Here is a 22,348-nt window from a genome sequence, read left to right as displayed (position 1 = left end):
CCACAGGTCAAACATCTCATTCAACAGGTTTAGACCCTGAACTGGTTTTGTGTATCTAACGTTAAAGAAAGTTGTCAAACACTACCCCCCCCCCCCCCTCCCTACACACACACACACACACACACACAAACACACATGGCCTTTGGCCTGTCAGTCAAACAGAGAGGAGTGACAGATGCACTGATGCATTGTGGGTCTGCAGAGCGAGCTGACAACCTGTGTGTGAACAGAGAAGTGTGATGTCGTCACTTCAGCTTCGGAAAAGAAAAAGTGACTTAACTTGAAATGTGTCAGTGAATCTATAAAGCAGATGTTTGTTCTGCATGTGAGTGAAAAGAGAGTTGAGACGCTGTGCTGTTCTCACAGAGATGATTAGTGAAGCTGATCTGGTCTCCAGCGTCTCACTGAGGACTCAGTAAGCTCCTCCGTTCCTCTGGATCCAGGAAGTGTCCTGATCCTCTTACCCTCAACTGCTCATTTGTGCTTCTGTTTATTCTGCTTTATCCTCTCGTCACCGAGTGTGTTTTATATTCTCTTGCATCTCTTTTATTCCGTCTCGTGTCTGAAGGTGTTTTCATGAATCATGAACAGAACTTTGTACTGACTTGTTGTTGAACGGAGCTGTACTAACTTGTCCCGGCTGAACAAAAGGATTTCGGATCAGAGCTGACTGGAGTTCAAGGTCTGAAACTCTGACTCAGAAATCACCACCTCACACAAACAGTTTGATACATGTTTATATTCTGTTACACCAGGGACTGTGTTCATGACACACACATTACATATATATACTCATACATATACATTTTTATGTGTGTGTGTATATGTATTTCATTTTCATTTCATGTTTTTCAATCAATCAATCAATCAAGTTTTATCTGTATAGCCCACATTCACAAATCACAATTCGTCTCATTGGGCTTTAACATGGTGAGACATCCTCTGTCCTTAACCCTCAGCAAGAGTCAGGACAAACTACTAAAAACCCTTTTAACAGGTGAAGATCCGTAGAAACCTCAGAGAGACACATGTGAGGATCCGTCTCCCAGGACGGACACAAGTGACACAGATGTGTAGAGGAGAACATCATCAGGAGAAAGGTTTCATCAGCAATGATGAGGGGAAACATGTTGAAGGATAACTTCAATACTATATGTCAAGCAGTCCTGCTGCATCATAGTCTCTGGTCAGCAGCAAGATCATGATCCAGCATCAAGACCAGATCCACTATAGTCCATTGCCGCCAGTTAGGATCCATCATCAGCTGCCGCCTCGGTCGTGGTCCTGGTCCACCACCGTTATCTGATGCCAACGCCATTAAGGATCCGCCATTATTATTACGATCAGCCTGCGCGATATAGAATCTGCTATACTGGATCCACCATTGTGACCTGTGATACGCAAATATGCATATTTGTGTATTTGACAAGGCTCATCAATCAACAGCTAAATGTAATGAGCCCGAGTTAGCTCGACAGGCTAATTTCACTCTGTTGCCCGTGGCAAGTTTTATTTTAAATAGCAACTTAAAATTTAAATAAAATGACACTTTATAGTCAACACCGACAAACCTGATATACAGACTAATGTTCAGATACAATAAGTAACAACACAACCTGTGAGACAAATCACAGCAGTGAAGAACTTTACTTTACTAAAGTACATTTCTATTCAGATACTTTGTCTGACTGTTGTGAAAGATAAAAGATGAAAGTGATGTACATAGTTTATTGTTTCATGTTATTGTTTCTTCTTTTCTATAACTGCTGTCTGCCTCATCCTCTCGTTGATGAGCAGAGCGAGGTCGGGGGTTCGGCTGCTGAGTGCTGTGTTTTCCCACGGTCCCTGAAGGCAGCAGCGCGGCTCCGCTGCCATGTTGTTGTGAGTCCGGAGCAGCGGGACGGAGGCGACGCAGAGGCGGACTGAGAGGCGCCGTGAGTCGGTGTGTGTCAGCGGAGCCTCGGTGAGCAGGGACCCGGAGCGGACCCGGTGCGGACCCGGTGCGGGACCAGCTCGGCTCGGTGTGGACCTCTCGCTCCGGTACGTCGAGTTCTTCCTTCACTTCAAACTTCCCTCTGTCGCCTCCTCCGGCTCCGTCCGACTTTTCCCATTCATGCTAACAGGCGCTAGCTGCTCGGAGTTAGCTCCTTGACGTACTCCCTCTTCTCCCCCCCCCCCGCGGGGTGCGAGTCGAGCCGGACCGGGCCGAGCCGAGCCGGGCCGGGCTGTGGGGGGTGGGGGGTTGAGTGAGCAGAGGTAACTTCGAGCTCCACACCGATGACCGAGCGGTGTGTTGGAAGCTAACCTCCGTGCTAACAGGCTAACGCCTCCAGCCGAGCCCCAAACTCCTGGAGTCAGGAAACGAGTTGAAAGTGTGAACATCAAAGGACAACACCTCAAAGGAGAACATCACAGGAGATCAAAGTCACCGGGACCCGAGTCTCTGGGAACCATTTATCACGTTTGGCACAGTTTGTACAAGTTTAACTTTATGTGTGATTTAAAGGTGCAGTGTGTAGGATTTAGTGACATCTAGTGGTGAAGTGTCATGTTGCAGGTGAACCCCCCCACACCCTTCCAAACATGACAGAGAACCTGTGGTAACTTCACTTGTCAGAAAAACTTCAAAAGTTTAGTTAGTCCAGTCTGGGCGACTGTAAAAAACATGGCTGCCTCCGTAGAGAGGACCCACTCCTGGCGTTAATATAAAGTATTTAAATATAAAGTATGTAAATATAAAGTATTTAAATTAATAGTATGTCATTATAAAGTATTGGAATATAAAGGGCTCATCCTACAACTATTCGCACAATTTAGATGATTACACACTTTCACCTAAATCGTACACACTGGACCTTTTTAATAACGATAAACTGTCCCCCGGTAGCGTAAAGTTTAAAGTTCGTCCGTTAGTTTTACATCAGCTAAAGTGACACGTTTTCGTCCAGAGAAGAAAAAGGGAAGTTAGCGCTCGAGTCAGGTCGGTAGTCGGGATTTTCTCGGCACTAAATCCTCTTTTGCTGTGACTTGACTTCTCCTGTGAGAGGACGGAGCTGTTGCTCGTTCACATGTCGGCTGGGATCAAGCTGATTATCCATTTACACTCAGTCGCATGCTGCTTAGTGTAAGAACAGAATTCCTGACCCCCCCCCCCTGTTCGTAGACCTACTTACAAGCTGCCAGTTGCTGTGTGAAGGTTCCACAACACACTGTCACTTTTACTTTTCTGTCTTTCGTGGCTGTAATCTATTTTTGTTGTGATTTTTGATTGATCTGATGATTCTATTAGTTGATTAACTGCTTGTCAAGTGTGTGAAATGTCATTTGCACACTGTGAAGATCCGACGGGTCATAAACGCTGCCAAGAAAACAAGCAAAGAACGTGTCTTTCTTCTCACACTGATGTTTGTTCAAGTGTTTCTGATCAGTTTGGTTTTCATTAGCTGTTTGGTGATTTAAAAACGGACAGAGACATCAAGATGATGATTGACAGCTGAGACTGACTCCTAATTGGTTGAATGTGTGTCTCTATGGGGATTTGCTAGTATGACTCCATCTCCTGATCACTACTGCATCGACTCACTTCAGATCCAAGATGGCAGCGTTCATATCGAGGATGTGTTGGCTTCATTTCTGGATAGTAGTGGTGGGGGGAAAAAATCGATTCTGTTCAGTATCACGATATTTTGTGCCCACGATAATATCGATACTGTAGCACAAAGTATTGCAATATTTTAAAATTTTTTTAATACTTTATTTACAATTATATATGTAACAGCCCCTGGCTGGCAAAGCATGACGAGGAGAGTTTTAGAGCATGAAATATACCTCGTGTGTCTGCGGAAAGGATGTTCTCCACTGCAGGAGATATAGGAACGTTCCAGAGGAACTTTAACATCTGAGCATGTTGACCAACTGGACTGGACTCTAGTAGTACACATTTGTTCATTTTTCTCAATTTGATTGAAGCTCTAGGTTACTCTTATTTATATGATTATTCTCAGGTTTATGTTACTCTATTATGTCTGCTTTATGTTACTGTATTATATTTAAATAATTGTAAGTTATGTGCTGGGAGCTCAGTGTTCATGTGAGAGGTCTCCTATTCAGAAAATAATTACAAAGGTCCTGTGTCCTGAATGTTCAAGGACAAAGTTTTTGCACTTCAGTTATATAAATATATATATATATATTGCAATACTTGCAGTATTGCAATATATCGCAGAATCGCAATACTATTGAATCGTGGCCCAAATATCGCAATACTATTGAATCGTCACATTTTTGCCAATTCCCACCCCTACTGGATAGTGGGATTTCTTTATTTACAGTCTGTGGTGCAGATTATGATAATAAAGCCAAATTTTTGCAGGTATCAACCTCTCAAAACAAAATCCAACCAAATATAATACAAGGATGTATTGTTGATTCTATCCGATCACTGTGCAGAGCGGCAGTTCCTTCAGTGGTCAGCGTGGTCAGAGGTGGATTAACAGCCGACTCTGGAAGCTGTGGAGAACAAACTGGACAGTTTCCACTCAGGTGATGAGCCGCTCATTGTGGGACTGCGAGTGGGCGGAGTCAGCTCGTAGCATTGTAAAACTAGTTCTGCTGGAGGTGACGAGGGCGAGGCCGAGTTACACTAAGTACCCGACCGCTTATCACCTGTGCTTTCACTCAGTGGGCTCAGTGTCTGTCCTGGCTTCCTGTGTAATCCAACACCCAGCAGGTAATCCAGTGTGTCTCTGTTTATAAATGGATGCAGATTACATGCAGAAAAGAGCAGGTTGGTTCATGGTTGCCATGGGGATGAGGGAGCGCTTCATTTGATGCACTGGCGCTGACGCTGTATAGTTCAGAATCTGTTGTTTAGATTGAGCACTCGATACATTTCTTGTTTAAGGAATAAGTCTTTATTTTTTTAAATGGTGAATCATGTGGATCCCCCAACAGTCCACCCCCCAAAATACTGAATATATATATATATGTACAACATGAGACGAACAAAGCAGCATATTCATATTGATTAAACCCAGGAACCATCAATGTTTGGCATGTTGGCTTGAAAAATGATATGATGGAGTCTGGACTAAAGCCCTCGCCTCTGGACAAAGGTCTTGTGTGTCGAGAGCAGAGACTCAACAGATGTGAACTTTTTAGGTCAAACATGAAAGAAAAGGTTTGGTTTTGTCCAATCAGGAACCAGATCCAAGCGTTGGCCATGACACCGCAGCAGGAAAGAGTTAGCAGAAGATTCCAGTTGTTACTGCCATCGACTCGTATTTAAAGGTGTTTCAGTTTCACTTCTCTGTTTCTCATGGAGCCTGAGCAGCGAATCTCTCACTTCATGGTCTCGTCTCTGCTGTTTTCTGCTCATGAACCTTTCCTGTCAGATGTTCTGAATGTCCTGAGGTTCTGCTCAGTCACTTGATGCTGAATATCTCTTACCCACACTGATTGGAGGTAACCTGGTTGAAGCACGTCTTACTCTACTAGTACTGTTCTTTGTGAAGCTTCACCCGGTGTGGATCATATTTGGGATATGGCGTTTACATGAAACCTTTAGAATTCTGGTTATTCATATCCTGATATCTAATTACTGTGCAGTTTGCGTGGCACCTGTGATGGTTAACGTTAACATGATTACCAAAACAGAACCCACCGGCAGTTTTGATTCCCTTGTGGTTGCTTTTGAAAGTGAGGCAGTCTATGTTGCTTCTCAGACAGGGTCGATTCCTTTGGTATTTTGTTCCTAACAAATGCAGGTTCGTTTTCACAGGGGTTTTCAAAGCATCTTTGCACCAAAGACTGTAAATAAAGATGGACGATGCATCACTTCCTCCCACTGTCCAGAAATTAAGCCAAAATATTCAGCACAAGAACTCTTCCATCTTCCATCATTGTGAGTCTGAGTCTTTTGCAGGAGTGATCGTGAAGTGGAGCTGTGGTGTTGAGGTCCAACCAATACATGAGGTTTTGACCTGAAGTGATTTTGGTTTTCCTGGTGCATTCATAAACATCCAGGATTAACAGTGTTTGCTACCTGTCGGGTTTATTTGCAGTGGAAAGGCTCAAAGGTCGAGTTCAGCAGAATGAGGGAAACAGATGTCTGTCTGTTCCGAGCACATTCCTCAGGAACGCCATCCTGCTAGTCTTGTTTTTAACCCAACACTACTACCTTTCCTGCTCATGTTACCATCCAGCTAGCCTACCTTTGAGTGTTAGTGTAGGATGAAGCTTTGAATGGTTTGTTTTTTACACAGAACTTAAGTGTTGGGTTCTCTGTAGAGCTGTTTTTTGACATGTACTCTGGAAAATGTGGGTGCGGCCTTTCTCCGGACTTTGTCCTTAAATATGAAGAACACGGAAGGGGATGGTTTGATCAGACCCGTTCACAACAACCTGAAAATCTTTGGTGCGTTCAGGTGACGGGTGGAACCGGGGATGAGCATGCTGGAGGCAGGACAAGACATGTACATTCTGCTGCCTGTAGCTTATTGACCCGTATCACCTAAAGCTCTTGAATCTCTGTCCAAGTTTACGTGGTTTTCGGCATCTTCTACGTGTTCCTCTTTTTAATCCTGAGGTATTTGTATTGTGTTTGTTTTTATATGAATTACTACCAGTATAACCAACTTCAGGCGCATGGTCAGACCATGTATGTGGTTTGGTTGCCAAAGTATATGAAACACTTGGTGAAACTTCAGTTACCATGTGTCTACAAAGACTTGTTAATATTAGAAGACGTGAAAGATCTCTGTGAAGCTGCTTCTGCTCCTGCATCTGATGGATTTCACCCAGTCAGTGGGAGTTGTCTGCGTGTTGGAGCGTGCACTTGACGGATCAGTTACCAGATATTTGTTTGAACCTGTATGAGTGACTGATTAAACCTGCCCACTGTGAAAACAGCAGTGACTTCAGGACTGAATGAGTTCCGGCACAGATTGCAGCTTTCACAGACACAACACCTAAATCCCAGCAACACACAATAATGGTTATAGTGGTTTAATCCCCAGAGAGCATTCATTTTGCCACAGCCTTCAGAACAGCTGCAGCTGGAGTTCTGTTGTTTGCACATTTCTGTGAAAAAACACAAGGATTTTTATTATGTGAATTACACAGGCCACTCCCATTTGGTTCTCATCTGTCAGTCATATTACCAAACCTGCCCAAATTTAGATTAATAGTTTGTGATTGGCCCAAACAGTTTCAGAGTGGAGGGAAATCAAAAAGAATGAAGTGGATCAGGATCTAAAGATTTACTACATTTTTTTAATATTATTATTTGACAGGTTTTCTTTCTATGTTTATTAAACATTCTCTGGTTTCAGTTGTAGGATGTTGCTGCTCTTGTCAGACAAGTCTTTTGAAGTCACATCGGAGTCTGGGAACTCTCTTTTCTCTGAGACACTCGTACTAAAGTAAATCATCTATTGTGGATCTATAGTTAAGTATAATCCTATAAAGAAAGTGTTTATCTATACCTCAGAGCAGAGCTCTTGTGTTTTCTCATCTTATTAGCATTATTGTTTGTTAGATATAGATTGTGTTACTAGTTATTAAAGGATTAGTACACTTTAACAGAATTAAACTCATTTTATTCTGAAAGTTTCCTTGTGTGTACTAAAGGTCATATTTCTGCTGACGTTGAAATGGAAAGCGTTTGGTTGGGAACGTTTAATCACTGCACTGGTCAGCATAAAGACAGCTGAGGTCAGGACACAGCAACTGCTGGAAATGGCTGTTTAGTCATTGCTCTTCTGTAAGGCTCTTAGAGCTAAAAATGGAAGATTTCAAATCTTAGTTGGCTCATATAACTATGAGCAAATAAATATTGCTCTACGTGCCTTTTCTTTTCCCCTGAGACGAGTCGAGCACTCTGTGTTTATACGGCAGGGTTAGGGGTTGAGGCTGTTTTCGGACATGGACACGTAGTTTGTCTTTCACGTATGAAGAACTTGGCAGGAGATGGTCCGGGGCAGACGGGTTAATAACGGCAGTACGTTTCTGGAACATTCAGACGAGGGGTGGAGCAGCAGGAGACAGGACAGGACATAGAAATCCCACTGCCATAATCACATGTTTTTGTTTAAACATGAAACCAGTCCGATTTCGTGATATAGGTAATCATATTATCAAAAAGATCTGTTGCCTCTTTTGACCCATGGGTTGACCCAGTTGCCGACCACTACTGTAGTTCATTGGTCCAGACTGAAGGCACACTGCCCCGCCCCCACTGACTGCTACAGAGTGCTGGTCACCAGTTTATTCAATTCATATTTTTATTGAACGTATCACAATGCACCAAATTTGACACTGCACTTCCCTTGGCCCTTAACAATACACATGCCTAGTATGCAGTTGATAAGTTGAACGGTTGGAGAGGTATGCGTTCCACAGACGTTTGTGGAATTAGTAGGTCGCTTCCAAGAGAGAGTTTATAAAAGATGTAAAACTAAACTTGTCTGTTGGCTGATTAGAATGCTTATCAGTGCTCCATTTTCTTTCTCTAGCATAGCACCTCATGTTTGTTTCAGGAGTCACAGACATGAAGTCTTGACCCAACCTTCTCGATCATACATCACTAATACACTGCTGACTCAGCCGTCAGGTGCAATTTGGGGTTTAGTTTATATTCGATTTGTAGGAAAAAAAATCGATGACAAAAATAGTCACCGACGAATTTACTCGTTGATGAATCGTTGGTTACGTCATAGCTCGTGTTTCTCGTGCCGTGCAGCTGAACTAAACGTTGTTTTACCGGAGGTGCTGATGGAAGTAGCTGAGGAGTGATTCATCTCGCTTCCTTCCTATCCCTAAAAGATTGATAACAGTCGCGCATGTGCAATAGCGACAGAAAATGGACCAATGGCGGCGTCCGCTGCATCGCGTACCAGGAAGTCAAAAGTTCCGGAGAACTTCACCCTTAAAATACCCCGAAAAAAAGCTACCTGCAATATCTGTACGGCGGACCTGCTCTCCATGGAAGCAGGACATGCGCATTTAAGGAGGAGGCACGTTTGACATTGTAACGTAGACGATGCGGACTCGCCTCGGTAAGATAGCCTGTTAGCTAGCTTGCCATATACCTGTGCGCAGAATTCTACATTACAAAAATATGGTTTAAACTTTTTTTTAACGAGTTTAAAAGCGAAATGTTATATATTGTCTGACAAACGTCTTTTTTCAATCACAATCATTTAGTCCGAAGAAGACTGTTGTTTTGTTTGTTGACGTTTTTATTAACATTATTTTCCCTGTCCTTTTTGTTAACAGGAAAAATGGATACTTGATTTTTAATTTATTTTTAGTATCAGCACTTGGCCTGTTCTTGGTTCACAGGAAAAAGGGAAACTTGAATTTAAATTAAAAAAAAATTATTAGCACTAGCCTGTCCTTGGGTTTAAATGGACAAAAACTTGTTTTTCTTTGGTTTTGTGTAAACAGTGCAGTTATTAAATGAAGCATCGATCTTTATTGTCTTTTCAGTCATCACATGCCTCGAACAACCTCAAGCTTAATTTAAAAGCTGTTTGCTAAATAAGAGCAATTGAGAATTTGTGTCATTCATAATCCGATTTGTCGATTAATCGTTTCAATAATCGGTGACTAATCGACTATCAGAATAGTCGTTAGTTGCAGCCCTACTTGGAATGTGGGAGACTGGGGTCAAACCGCACTTTTTGTTGGGTGGTCCACCCCGCTCTTACCCCTGAGCCACAGACGCCCACACAGGCCTTAAGGCCGAATTAGTCGTTTTTTACGCACGCAGCTTCTATGGACTCGTTTTGGTTTATAATTCCCCCAGAGTTGCGCGTGTTGCAACGCAATTCACCGCCAGACCACTAGGCGGAGTAATGTTTGTTGTTGAAGTCGGCTCTTCTTCGTGTGTGGAACACGTTTATTGACATCGCCACAGCGGCTCCTCAGAGCCTTTTTCTGGCGGATGAATCCTCCGGTTAGTGACGGGTTCTACTAGTGGTCATGGTTTCGGATCTTTTCTGCCAAGTGCTCTTCTATTTGGTCCATATTCGTTCTTCTAAATCTTCCGTGGCTTCCGCAGTTTCCGGGATTGAAACCGGAAATGCGACTCCGGACGGGATGTAGTAAGCAGACCAATCACAAGCCTCGCGGGCTGCGTGAGGCTCGCGTCGCTTTGTCGTATAGTCAGAAAAATTGGCTGACGCACGCAAGCCGCAACACGCCCCCCGCAAGTACGCGAGGGGCGTGTTGCGTCGCTCACGTGCGTGCGTCCGTAAAAAGCCGAGTATAAATCGGCCTTTACCTGACCAACATTGCATGTATGATCAGAGGAAATTTGTTATCAATGAAAGAAATGTCCTTTGTTTAACATTTTTAAAGACTTTCAGTCTTTGAAGTTCATCTTCTTCAAAGCAACAGCAATGTGCCTTACTGTTTTCTGCCGTGTCTTCTTTCCTTTTCAAATTTGTTCTTGTTCTACAAGAACATTTGATGAAAGCAGTCTGAGATGAGAGCACATACTGAATTGGGCCTTGAAGAAGCAGTTCAGCATTTTGGGGCCGAGCAAAAAAGACAACGCATACGGGACAAAAGCAATCCAGTGAAAATGGAGATTATTGAGAACATGGTGCTTATTGAGGACCAGGAGCATACAGTGAATGTGGGGAACTCGGAGAACGTAAAGCACCACACACAATGTACAGCACTCGGAGAACATGTAGCGGCACTGAGAGAACATGTTGCGGCACTGCGAGAATATGCAGCAGCACTGCGAGAACATTTAGCTGCACTCAGACGCCACATGGAGCAGCACAAAGAGAATGTGGAGCAGCACCTGGAGGACGCGGTGCAGCACCTGGAGGACGCGGTGCAGCATTCGGAAGACGCGGTGCAGCACGCCGAGGACGCGGTGCAGCACTCAGAGGACGCCGTGCAGCAATCGGAGGATGCGGTGCAGCACTTGGAGGACGCGGTGCAGCACTCGGACGACGCGGTGCAGCACGCAGAGAAAGCAGGGCAGCACGCGGAGAACGCGTTGCAGCACGTGGAGGACGCGGTGCAGCACGAGGAGGACGCGGTGCAGCACGCAGAGAATGCGTTGCGGCACGCAGAGCTAGCAGGGCAGCACGCGGAGAACGTGCTGCAGCACGAGGACGCTGTGCAGCAAGAGAAGGACGCGTGGAAAAGTGCAAACCTGTTGAGCTTGTACAGTTGGTCATGGTCCTCCATCTGCGTGGTTGTCGCTGTGTTTGTGATTGCCCTCTATTGGATTTTATCTTTTACTTACGGCATCTAAACCCAACACCCTGTGTGTGTCAACGTGAGGAAAAGAGTGATCAGCGGAGTCTGTTTGTGTGTGGCCGTCTGTCCGTTGCTATGCAATTCAGTTATAGTAATCAACCACTTATGGGGATCACTTCATCCCGGACAAAATGCCTGGAAAAAAATGTTTATTATGGTTTAGCACTATACAAACAAAATAAAATTTTATTTAAATTAAATGTCTGTGTATGTGTCAAATCTTAAATGCTTTCTCTCGCATTTGTTTTAACAATTGTTTTAATTGCATATTTCTATACCATGTAAAATCATATAGCTTTCTTGGTCATGATAATGAGGGGACAACCTAGGGCTAATCGATCGGTCGAATTTTAATCGTGATTTCGATAATGGGGTCAAACGATCTCCAAACTACTATAATCGAGTTGAAACGATTATTTGGCATTTTTTTCGAAAGAGACGCGCATGTGCAATTCAGTCCCTCCCCCAAAGCATTCAGCGCTCTCCCGCTGACTGGCACTCGCTCTCCAGCAGCGGTGAAGAGAAGGAGGCGAGTTGTGTGTGTGGTGACCGGCGGTATTTAAAAAACAGCGCGGGTGGAAAATGGCGAAAGGGAGGACAGCCCCATTTAATAATGAGAGGACATTTCAAAGTTCTCAGTTACAAAGTGTTTTTTTGGAGAGGGTTGCCATCTTTAAGGGTTAGAATAACCGGGCACCGATATCCTGGTTTCACGGTGGAATAAGACACGCCGCCGTCATCAGTGTTTACCTGAACCGGAAGTGATTCCCTTTATTTCGGACGCTCCAGTCATCTAAAGAATAAAGCATAGACTTCAGAATAAGGGCACATAATAATCGTTTGAATAATCGTGATTTCGATATTGTCCAAAATAATCGTGATTATGTTTTTTTTCCATAATCGAGCAGCCCTAGGACAACCCTCTCTCTATTCTCAGGAAGGGGGCGTCTCCCCCCATGACATCACCCCCCCGGGAGACGGCCTCATCTGTGACAGTGTGTGCCCTCATATTCACCCTCAGGATAAATGGTGTCCTTGTGGCTGCTGTTCACAGAAACACTGTCTCTCTTCTCTCCCTGTCTTTGTCATCGTCACTCTCTCCCTGTAGCGGATGACTAATTGCTTCCCTTCCTTCCCAAGGCTTCTCATTGTTGTACTACTGGAGGTTTAATAGCAGGTCATGTTGAAGACTTAGAAACACCATGTCCCATTTTGCGCAAAGGCATATATATATATATATATATATGTGTTGACCAGCGGAGTAATGCAGTGGGGCTGCTAATGCAGGCGGTAAAGTCAGTGTGGAGAGCACTGATCACTGTCATAGACTAACAGTCGATAATGTTTTTAAAGATCTTTTTAAATAAAAACAGTTCATTTTTGACTGATTTTAGCAGAACCTGCAGCTATCATGAGTTCTCGTGAGAAGAGTTAAAAATCTACTACCTTTTTTTAAAGGGACATTTTGCTTTACGCTCAACAACGGCTGCAGCCGCACAAACCCGCTTGTGACCTGTACCATCAGTGGGTTGAAGACTAAGTTTTTATCTCCAGAGGATTTATATTTTTCTTTTCTGGGGAAGGTTCAATCTGATTGTGTCCTTGCAGCAAATGGCCAGACCTTGTAAGCTGAGAGAGAGGACTCTTAATGAATTAATCATCGGGTTTATCTAAAGCCACTGCTCCTGTAACCGAAGGTAGCCGAGCCAGTAGCCTGGACTGCATTCACATTCCAAGCAACAACTCCAGCTGAGCCTTAACAAAACCACCCGTGTACTAAAATATCCTCCATTTCTCAGCAATTCTCTGCCTGTTTCTCTGATTCTGAGAACTGGCTCAGTTTAGACAACACTGACCTCATCATCTGCATGTGATGGAGTCGGAGTGGGTTTGAGTGGCACTTATCGTCAGAGTAAAGCAGCTGAATATTAGGTATAACAAAAGAGACCATGAGCTCTGGTTGTGTTGGATCTTTAAATTCTATGTTAAAGACTAGAGGCTCCAGTAGGCGACTCCGACTCCGTGGCGCGGAGAGACGGACGGATCCGACGGAATCTTTTTCATTTATGCTTCTCCGAGTCTGGGGTCCTGAAAACAATTCACCGCCAAAACAGTAGGTGGCACAACGGAAGACAAGCTTGGAGAAGCCTACCTCACGAGTAATCAGAAGAAGTCCATGCTGTTTATTTACTTACTCCCCACTTCCCTCACACACAGTGTAGCTACGATGGCAACTAAATAAAATAAAGTGACACCCAGCAGGTCAAGATGCTGATGTTATCGTTTCTTAGCGCAGCGGTTCCAAGGTCTTGTTTCCGAACTGCGTTGCTAATCCCAAAGCTTGAAGCTACACGGAGGCAGCTAGCTCCCCCCCCAGCTTCCACACACAGTCAGCAGGGACTCCCGACACTAACTACTACCCAGTGTTTGCTTCTAACCTGACGGTGTTTGAGAAACAGTGTCAAGATAGAAGTGGAATTAAGTCGTGACAGCGTGTTTTGGCGCTGTTACCACCACAGTTAGCATGGTAGCTAGCACGCTAGCCTAGCACGCTAGAGCCATTTTGAAAGCTCGTTATAACCGTATGTGACCGTACACACATGCCGTCAGTGCTCTAACGAGCCACCGTCAGCCGAACAACTCCGCTGGCTTAACACATGTGTCACATTAATCGTAGAATCGTAGTTGTGTTTGTGTTTGTGTTTGTTGTGACACAGGGAATGAAACCGGAAGTTTTAGGTCCGGAAATGCTGTCGTTAGCGGACCAATCACAGCCAAGGGCTGTCCCTAGGCTCTCCGAAATGCCCACGGATAGTTAGAAAAATCAGAGCTGCACGAAAAGCTCCTTGAGGTGCACGGGGGGGCGTTTCTCTCTCGTTTCAGTCAAAACGGAGAAGCATATATCAGCCTGAACAGAAACTTCTGAAGCCTCTTCACATTTTCTATTGAAAATCTGTGGGTTGTGGACGTTGAGTTGTGTTGCGCTACACTAGCAAATGGGACTTTTTCCCTCACACACTGCACAGATAATTCATTGTAATCAACCAGTTGAATGATCATGAAAATTATTATTAGTTGCAGCAATAACTACATGTCGTAAGCTGTTAGCCATGAGATCCAGACAATGTCCCGACCAATGCGTTCAGACATTTTGTGTAGTTAGTGTTTGTGAAGCAGCAGCAGGTTGTCGGGTCCGAATCCTTCACAACAACAGGAACATGTGGGAACATTGAGGCGAGGGGCGGAGCCTGTAGAGCAACAGGAGGCGGGACATGACGTAGAAACTCTGCAGTGGAAAGATCAGTGTTGTTGTTCACAGCTCCTCCACACGGCGTCGGCCTCATCACCAGAAGATCTAGAATCTCCTGGTGTTTCCAAGTTCACGTCTTCGTCTTCTACGTGTTCAGCTCCCGAAAATCCACATCTGTCAGGGTCTATTGAAACTAGGGATGGGCATAATTAATCGACGATCGATTAATTGATCATTAAGAATTTCGTCGATGAAATTATTTTGTCATCGACGAAATTATGTTGCGTTCACTGCCAACACTGCAAAGCTATACGTCTCCATGAGCGCATGAGGAGTCCACTGCTCTTCTTTAAGTAGGAGGTCGGGATATCCGAGTTGACTGAACGCAGCACAGTGACGATTTTAGCAGCTGTAGGAAGCAGCCCGGAGTTATACTTTACAAGCCCCGCTGAAAGACCAGGAGCTAGCCGCTGAGAGCTAGATGGATTTGACGGTTCTCGACCTCTCAGTCCGGTTGTTGTCACGTCATCAATCCCGGAACCCCTCACCTAGACCCGGGTTTGTACGGGTTCCCTTCCCCGTAGACTGAGGGTCCGTGTGCGGACATGAAGCCGAGCTCCGCAGCTAGCCGCCGGAGCTAGCGGAGGCTAGCTCCGAAGCTAGCCCCTTCCGACCCGGACAAAGCCGGGTCTGGTGGAGGGGTTCCAGGGGTGAGGACGTGCCAACCACCGGACTGAGAGGTCGAGAACCATCAGATCGAGCTAGCTCTCAGCGGCTAGCTGCTCTCAGCGGCTAGCTGCTCTCTCAGCGCGGCTGAAGAGAACAGCAGCGCATGTTTTCAAGTGTAAACATTGAACGATCCCGTTTAACTGCCACAAGAGTTGTTCATCTTGTAATAAAGACCTCAATGAGGAAACACGCTGTGTTTTTTCTATTTTCACTGCATTTTAACAGCCTATAAATAGTGAATTTTAATATAAAATATTAATGATTAATCGAAAATTCGTCATTAACTCTCCCGACGATCGATTAAGACAATTTAATCGAATGCCCATCCCTAATTGAAACGTGTATATTTGTGGCCTCTGTGTTGTTGTGAAAGCTTTTCTCACTGTCACCGCAGATGAAGGAAAACTCATTCATTTTTTTGTTTAGTTTTCTCTGCTCTCTCCAGTCTGCCCCCCCCCCCCCCCCCCCCCCCGGTCTCGTTTTGATTACTGGGTGGAGCCTCCAGCCTGTGTTTACACCGCTCCCTCTCTTTCTCTGTGGAGTCTCTGCTCGTCGTGCCCTCATCTCTCTGCTGATGGGAGCTGGTTGCCTGATTGCCTCAGTGGTGGGCAGCGAGCCCTGGCTAACAGGGTCGACATGTCAGCCCCCCCCACCCCCCCCGCTGTCTCTCTAGGGCGCTCTGCTGCCGCTCTCTCTCCGGGTCATTAGTGTGCAGATCACTGGGGAGCCAGGCCCAGGCTGCACTGGCATCCTGACTCATTAACATCGTTTCCAGCTCTGGGGTTTGGAAAGAGGCTCTGCTACACCTACACTCTGCTTTCCTTCTGCTACACTTAGTTAAGCTCCGCCCACAAACAAATCTCAATAATTAAATCACCACGTGGACTCAGTAGCTTATTAACTGGAAGAAAAGTCTGTTCAACTTTACACACGTATATTTGAGGATTTTGTTCTTATTAGTTGTGGTGCTGAAGTGATGAGTCGGTATTGGTTGTTGTTTCCAGCTCCTCCCACACGGCGTCGGCCTCATCATCAAAAGCTCTGGAATCTCCTCGTGTTTCCAAGTGGACGTCTTCGTCTTCTACGTGTTCGGCTCCTCTTCTTCATCCTGAGATATTCCTGTTCTTCCAGTTTCACGTCACGTGTTAGAAACCTCGTCCACACGTCCACTCGCTTGTGGTGAATCCTCAGGATAATCTTGGATCGATCACAACAAATAAGAACACATTAAATGTGCTGGAGTACAGTGGAAACTGTAAAACGTCCCCCTGTCTTCGAGTGACCTTTTTCTCCTGCTATTGACATTTGTTAAGTTAAGTTGAACACACCTGAAAACACATATCACTTGACCACACGCTGGTATAAACAGGAAGCATTTGATGGTTAGTGGCAGAATTGTCAGCATTTCCAAACTTGTCCGTTTTCGTGGCTCTAAACTGTCGGAGTCGTGTGGACACCTGAAGTATCTGTAGTCGAGTTGATGAGTTTTCAAATGAAAACAGTCGTGTGGCTCCAGCCTGAACGTGGCCTCTAAAGGAGACTGTTGGTGGAGGTACGAGCTGTCTGAATATCATTCTTGTTCACATGGCTTTTCCTGATATTTCCAACTTAACATTCAAAGACCACGTCACATGTTGGCCGAGGTTAGAGAGTTGATCTTCATCACATGTGGGTTTTAAAAGGCTTTAAAAGTTGTTGTGTTACAAGCACGAGGCGTCAGTTTCCTTCATCACCTTCCGTTTCAGTCCGATGAGTCAATCAGGTTTGATTCTGGAACCAAATAAATTGAACAGAATAATTTTGTCTACTTGTCGTTTTGGATCAATGAGAATTTGGCTGATGTCACCACGTCCCACTGATCCTGAACGCTCGTTTCAAGGCTAATCTTTTCTACAATATTATTAACAGTTGATAAAAGTGAGTCTTTTATTTAATCTTTGAAAGAAGAGCTTGAAATAAACGAGTGATGACGCCGAGCTGCTGATGAAAATGTTTAACGTCTGTCTCTCTCTCTCTCCCTTCAGGTGAGGTGAAGATGGTGGACCGGCTCGCGAACAGCGAGGCCAACTCCAAGCGCATCGGGGTGGTGGAGGGCTGCTTCGGTGCAGCCGGGCAGCCGCTGGCCATCCCCGGGCGCGTGCTAATTGGCGAAGGCGTCCTAACTAAGCTCTGCCGTAAAAAGCCCAAGGCGCGGCAGTTCTTCCTCTTCAACGACATCTTGGTCTACGGCAACATCGTTATCCAGAAGAAGAAGTACAACAAGCAGCACATCATCCCGCTGGAGAGCGTCACCATCGCCACCGTGCCGGACGAGGGCGACCTGCGCAACGGTTGGCTCATCAAGACGCCCACCAAGTCCTTCGCTGTCTATGCCGCCACCGCCACCGAGAAGTCAGAGTGGATGAACCACATAGGGAAATGTGTTGGAGACTTGCTTCAGAAAAGCGGCAAGGCGCCTACTGGAGAGCACGCCGCCGTCTGGATCCCTGACTCGGAGGCGACGGTGTGCATGCGCTGCCAGAAGGTGAAGTTCACACCTGTCAGCCGCCGCCACCACTGCAGGAAGTGCGGCTTTGTGGTCTGCGGGCCGTGCTCCGACAAGAAGTTCCTCCTGCCCAGCCAGTCGTCCAAACCTGTTCGGGTCTGCGAGTACTGCTTCGTGCAGCTGACGTCGGGAAGCCTGGCGGCGCGGTCAGACTCCATCGGCCGGATGGGGTCAAAGTTCAACAACCTGTCAGACGATGAGGACGAAGACGACAGCAGTGACTGAGGAACACATCGTCCTCCACCCGGCCCGTCCCCGTCTTTCTCCTCTGCTCAGGCTCCACCGTGAGAGGAACTCCACCTCTGAGGATTGATTTGTTAAATTCGGTTCAGAGCTGGAGGCTCCTCTGAAAAACCAACTGTTTTATTTTACTTCCCTGTAATTCCTGCAGGGAAGAACATCTTCCTGAGCGTGTTGATTAATCAGTGAACTGTGGAATTAACCGGGCGACCAGCAGAACTGCAAGGAGGGGGGGGAAAGGTCGCACTTGACTCCTGATTAGGCTGCAGTTCGTCACTACAGAACAATGGTGCTAATGAGCAACTCCCTCTGTCCTCTTCTTAAATTAATTTCACCTTTTGAGAGGATTCTTTTTGATTTCTGACCATGAACTACACAAGGTGACAGTTGTTATTTCTGCAGGGAAAAGCAAATGTTTGGGCTCTAACCTTTGTCTCCTCTGTCTTTCAGGTATACCAGCAAACCTTTTTCTAACAGTTTGGTGTTTTTCTGCCGTCTTTTGCAAATTTTCCACCGTTTTTATAAACAGCAGAAATGTAGATATTACTCTAAACTCTCCGTTTATTGTCAACGTAATTTAGCTGCTTCTGACAAATCATCTGAAGCATGTTTCTCAGTCAGTGTGTTTGTCTCTGCTCACACACTGACTGAGTTTTCTCAGCGGCTTTCCCCCAAAAACTAACTCTACCGTTTGCCTATGTGGCCACAAGGTGCCTTATAAAGAAACAGGATTTACATGATGACTTTGACTCTGAAACACATCTCACAGGGTGCAGTCGAATATACAGCAGGGATATAACCAAGTTTTTGTTCCAGTTGTGCGTCGTTAAAAATACGTTACATTTTCATGCAGGCTTCTGAGAGCACAGGGGGGCGGATGTAGATTTTCTCTCAGGTTCATGACTTTTAAACTCAACTGTTTTCAGACATGAACTCTGGAAAATGTCCCAAAAATTGTATTCAGTATTTTCTTGTAGTTTGTCTTTCTCATAAAACTCGTAGGAAACTGTTGGTTCTTCAGTGCAGGTCTGAAAACAGCTTCTGATTAAATGAATGAAGGGAATCAGGGACTGAAGGAGAACAGAACCTGAGTTCCTCCTGAAGCTGCTGCAGAGCAAACTGCAGTCATTTCTGACCTTATTATAATTGAAAAAGTAGTAAATCGAGTGTAGATGTCAACAACAGGAAAACCTGTACTATGTGTCTGACAGGTTCAGCTCATGCCCATGCATAAATACCCAAAACTAACATCTGTCTGCTGGAAATGCCACACCCATATGATTGTGCACCAATAGGCTGACAGGCTCTGATACAGGAGCCAGAATACCAAGGCTATAGCAGCACGACTAGGAAATGTATTTAAAGCAGTAACATCAGGAAACAGCACATGTGACTTTCTGTCAGTTTAGGAGTTAAAATTAGATTCAAGATCTGTTCAGAGGCTGCAATGTGTGAAAGTCTAAATTCTCCAGTTGGGATGTTTGTGTGGACACTTCCTGTCAAAGAATGAAACCAAATGCAATAATCCTTCATTACAGGAACTGCTCTGTGTTTTCTTTTGCAATCACTTGTTGTAATTTGTCCTGATTCAGTAGTTTAGGTGGTTTCACTGGACAACTGTAAATCCGACTTCCTGTCAGTGACTCTTCTCTTTGCTGAGATCAGAGGGCGAAACAAACGCACCCTCTCTGAACCTGGCTCCTCCCAGCTGGTGGAGTTGTGTAACCTCTCCCCTTTCTCTCCTTCCTTCCTCGTGTCCTTTCTTCCTTCCTTCTTTTTTCAGCACCATAACTTTTCTTTGGTAAAGAGCCGTCGACTGATCATGTGACGTCTCAGTTTTCAGGTTTTCTCACAGATGTTCATGTGATCAGTTTCAGTTGGAGTTTCTCTTCCCTGCTGCGACTCGGAAGGGGTTTGTTCCTTTTTAATTGGGCAACATTTAAAACTCCTGCAGGCAGAAGTGACTCATCTCACAACCCACAAAACAACCCCACCTGACCTAAACTTAGTATGGCAGCAAAAACCTTTTAATAGATTACAAATCATGAACTATTTGTGTTATTTGTTTCCGATCAGTAGAAGGAGGTGAGGTGGAGTCGGTGTGATTTGGGTCGGAGCGGTCCGACGGTCGCAGCAGCTCCTCCACACGTCTGCTTCGTGGTTAAAGTATCTGAAGTTGTGCAGGAACCAGAATAGATGTCAGTTTTTTTGGAATAAAACCCTTCAGATTAGCATTTGAGTGGAAACTATGGAAACCTTTACTGCATCTCAACCTGAAACCAAACAGGGAAGCAACACATCAGCCGATCTTAAAGAGAAACACTTTGCTTAGTTATGGCTGCGATTCATCGGCATTAATCAGCATCTTTACATGCAACGCTTCTTAAAGTGACAGAACAGGGGGAAGAAAGGGACCTTTTTCAGTTTTTTTTGTGTTTTTATTTGAGGTAGATTTATGTTGTTGTTCAAGTCGCTGCAATAAAAACCACCTGAGAGATGAAGGCGGTGATGATAACTAACCAGCTGTTCTTCCTCCTCTCTGTGGCCGAGGAGACGACTTCACCGTCCAACCCAGAAACACAAAGTCTGAGCGGGTTTATCGGTGGATTGCACTTAAAGTCGGCACATGGACTCACATCTACAGTGACTCTGTCGGATATCTTTTTGTTTTTATGAATCTTTTCTGTTTTAATCCTGATGATTTTGTTTGTACATTTGTACATATTTGTTTTGGGTTCTTATGCTTTTGTTGTACAGCTACGATCAGTTCTGAAATGACGCAGTTTCAGCTCCTCCTCGTCTTTGTTCATATGAGCATCATTTTAAACACAGTGATTCCTGAACTCGTCACAAACTGATGACATGTTCGCCACATCTGTATTTGAACCCTCCCTATTCCCTGGGGAGGTCGCAGGTCAGCAGCAGGACTTGTTCATCGTCCTGTTTGAAAAAGCTTCAGCTCCTGGTTCAGAGTTATCAGAAACTTTAGTAACCAGGTTACCGTCAACTCCTGTAACATCACTGGATTCACAGCCAGGTTTCCTCCTGGTGTGCACATGGTCTCCAGATTCTAACAGACATGAACTCAAGGCCGCAGGCAGGAAGAGTCACATCTGGATAAACCAGACAAACTCAGGCTGCTTCTTCTTTCATGTTTACACCTGAAGAAAACGCATTCTGGCTCCAAATTTTGGTTTTGGCTAAATTAGCTGGTTGCTCCAGTTGCAGGTGACTGCTTCAATCTCCTCACTGCTCCTGCTGCTGTTTAAAATATACAGAACCCCCCCAGATGTTGGTCGTCACTGCTGCTGTTTGGTATTTTAAGATCCAGCTGTTTGTTCACACTGAGCAGCCTCTGACACTTCTGTCAACTGTACGTTTAAACAATGGTCTTATATTGTCGCTCGGTTTTCATTAACCGAGCGACAATATAAAACCCGGTGAAGAAAATGTGAGACGCAGGGAGAAGGTTTCAAGTTTCCCTTCAGCTACACAGTTGATGTATTTTAACTTCACTTCCAATGAGTTTATATTTACTTTTCACTTATTTCCTGAATTTATCAAGTCTCTGCTGTGCTCAGTTGATCACTGTCAACTCCCAAGCAAACACTGCCATCTTGTGTTCTTTGGGTTCGCAGTGTGCTGAGTGATAGTGAAGTGTCGCCGTGGTATCGAGGTCCCACCCTCACACGTCAGTCTCAGCTGTCCATCATGATATCTTGTCCCAGAGAGTGAATAGTCCCATCGAAACAAAACACCAGCGAGATGATGGACCTAAATGAATGATATGAAATCAAGGTGGTGAACTGCTGAGACTTTGTCCATTCAAATGTATTTCAAACAACCAACGACATAAAAGCAGTGAAAATTAGAAACATTTCTGCAGTTAGTTGCACTAATTTGTTGAATAATTAATCAATGGATTTATTCACCGAGATGTGTGGAAGCTACAGTGGCTCAGTGTGAACAGCAAAGACCGGCAGGACTGGAATATTCACTGATAGCAGCTGCAGACAAGTGAAACCTGAGATATGAATTTTTTCTGAGGAGGAAACCTGCGACAGCTGAAACAGGTCAACGTTCTGTCACTTTGTTTTTTGTATGTGAGCTGTTGCTTCTCACTTGCTTTTATGTTCTCATTGATGGTGGCAGTTTGTTTTTTTAAATTAATTTTAAAGCATCTTTAAAAAAGGGCTGAAATCAGAATGTAACCCAGTGTATCTATGACCAATACTAATTCTTTCAGAAATCTTTTAAGTTTATGTTATAAATGATACATCGCTTAAAGTAGCACTGTTGTC

General features: G+C 44.8%; 1 protein-coding gene across 2 annotated transcripts; it reads left to right on the top strand.

The window, feature by feature from the left end:
- Nucleotides 1-252: 252 nt before the first annotated feature.
- Nucleotides 253-22,334, top strand: plekhf2 (pleckstrin homology domain containing, family F (with FYVE domain) member 2). Of its 2 annotated transcripts, XM_061080501.1 has the most exons (3): nucleotides 253-415; nucleotides 1,798-2,040; nucleotides 17,287-22,334. In XM_061080501.1, exon 3 carries the CDS (start codon nucleotides 17,298-17,300, stop codon nucleotides 18,030-18,032), a length of 735 nt encoding a protein of 244 aa, XP_060936484.1. In that variant the 5' UTR covers nucleotides 253-415; nucleotides 1,798-2,040; nucleotides 17,287-17,297; the 3' UTR covers nucleotides 18,033-22,334. The 2 variants fall into 2 exon arrangements, with proteins under 2 accessions (XP_060936484.1, XP_060936483.1); XM_061080500.1 differs by lacking the exon at nucleotides 253-415 and having other exon boundaries at nucleotides 1,731-2,040.
- Nucleotides 22,335-22,348: the final 14 nt, after the last annotated feature.

This window comes from Limanda limanda, chromosome 11 (genome assembly GCF_963576545.1).
Source record: "Limanda limanda chromosome 11, fLimLim1.1, whole genome shotgun sequence".
Taxonomy (NCBI): Eukaryota; Metazoa; Chordata; class Actinopteri; order Pleuronectiformes; family Pleuronectidae; genus Limanda; species Limanda limanda.
This window is presented reverse-complemented; position numbering and strand designations above follow the sequence as displayed.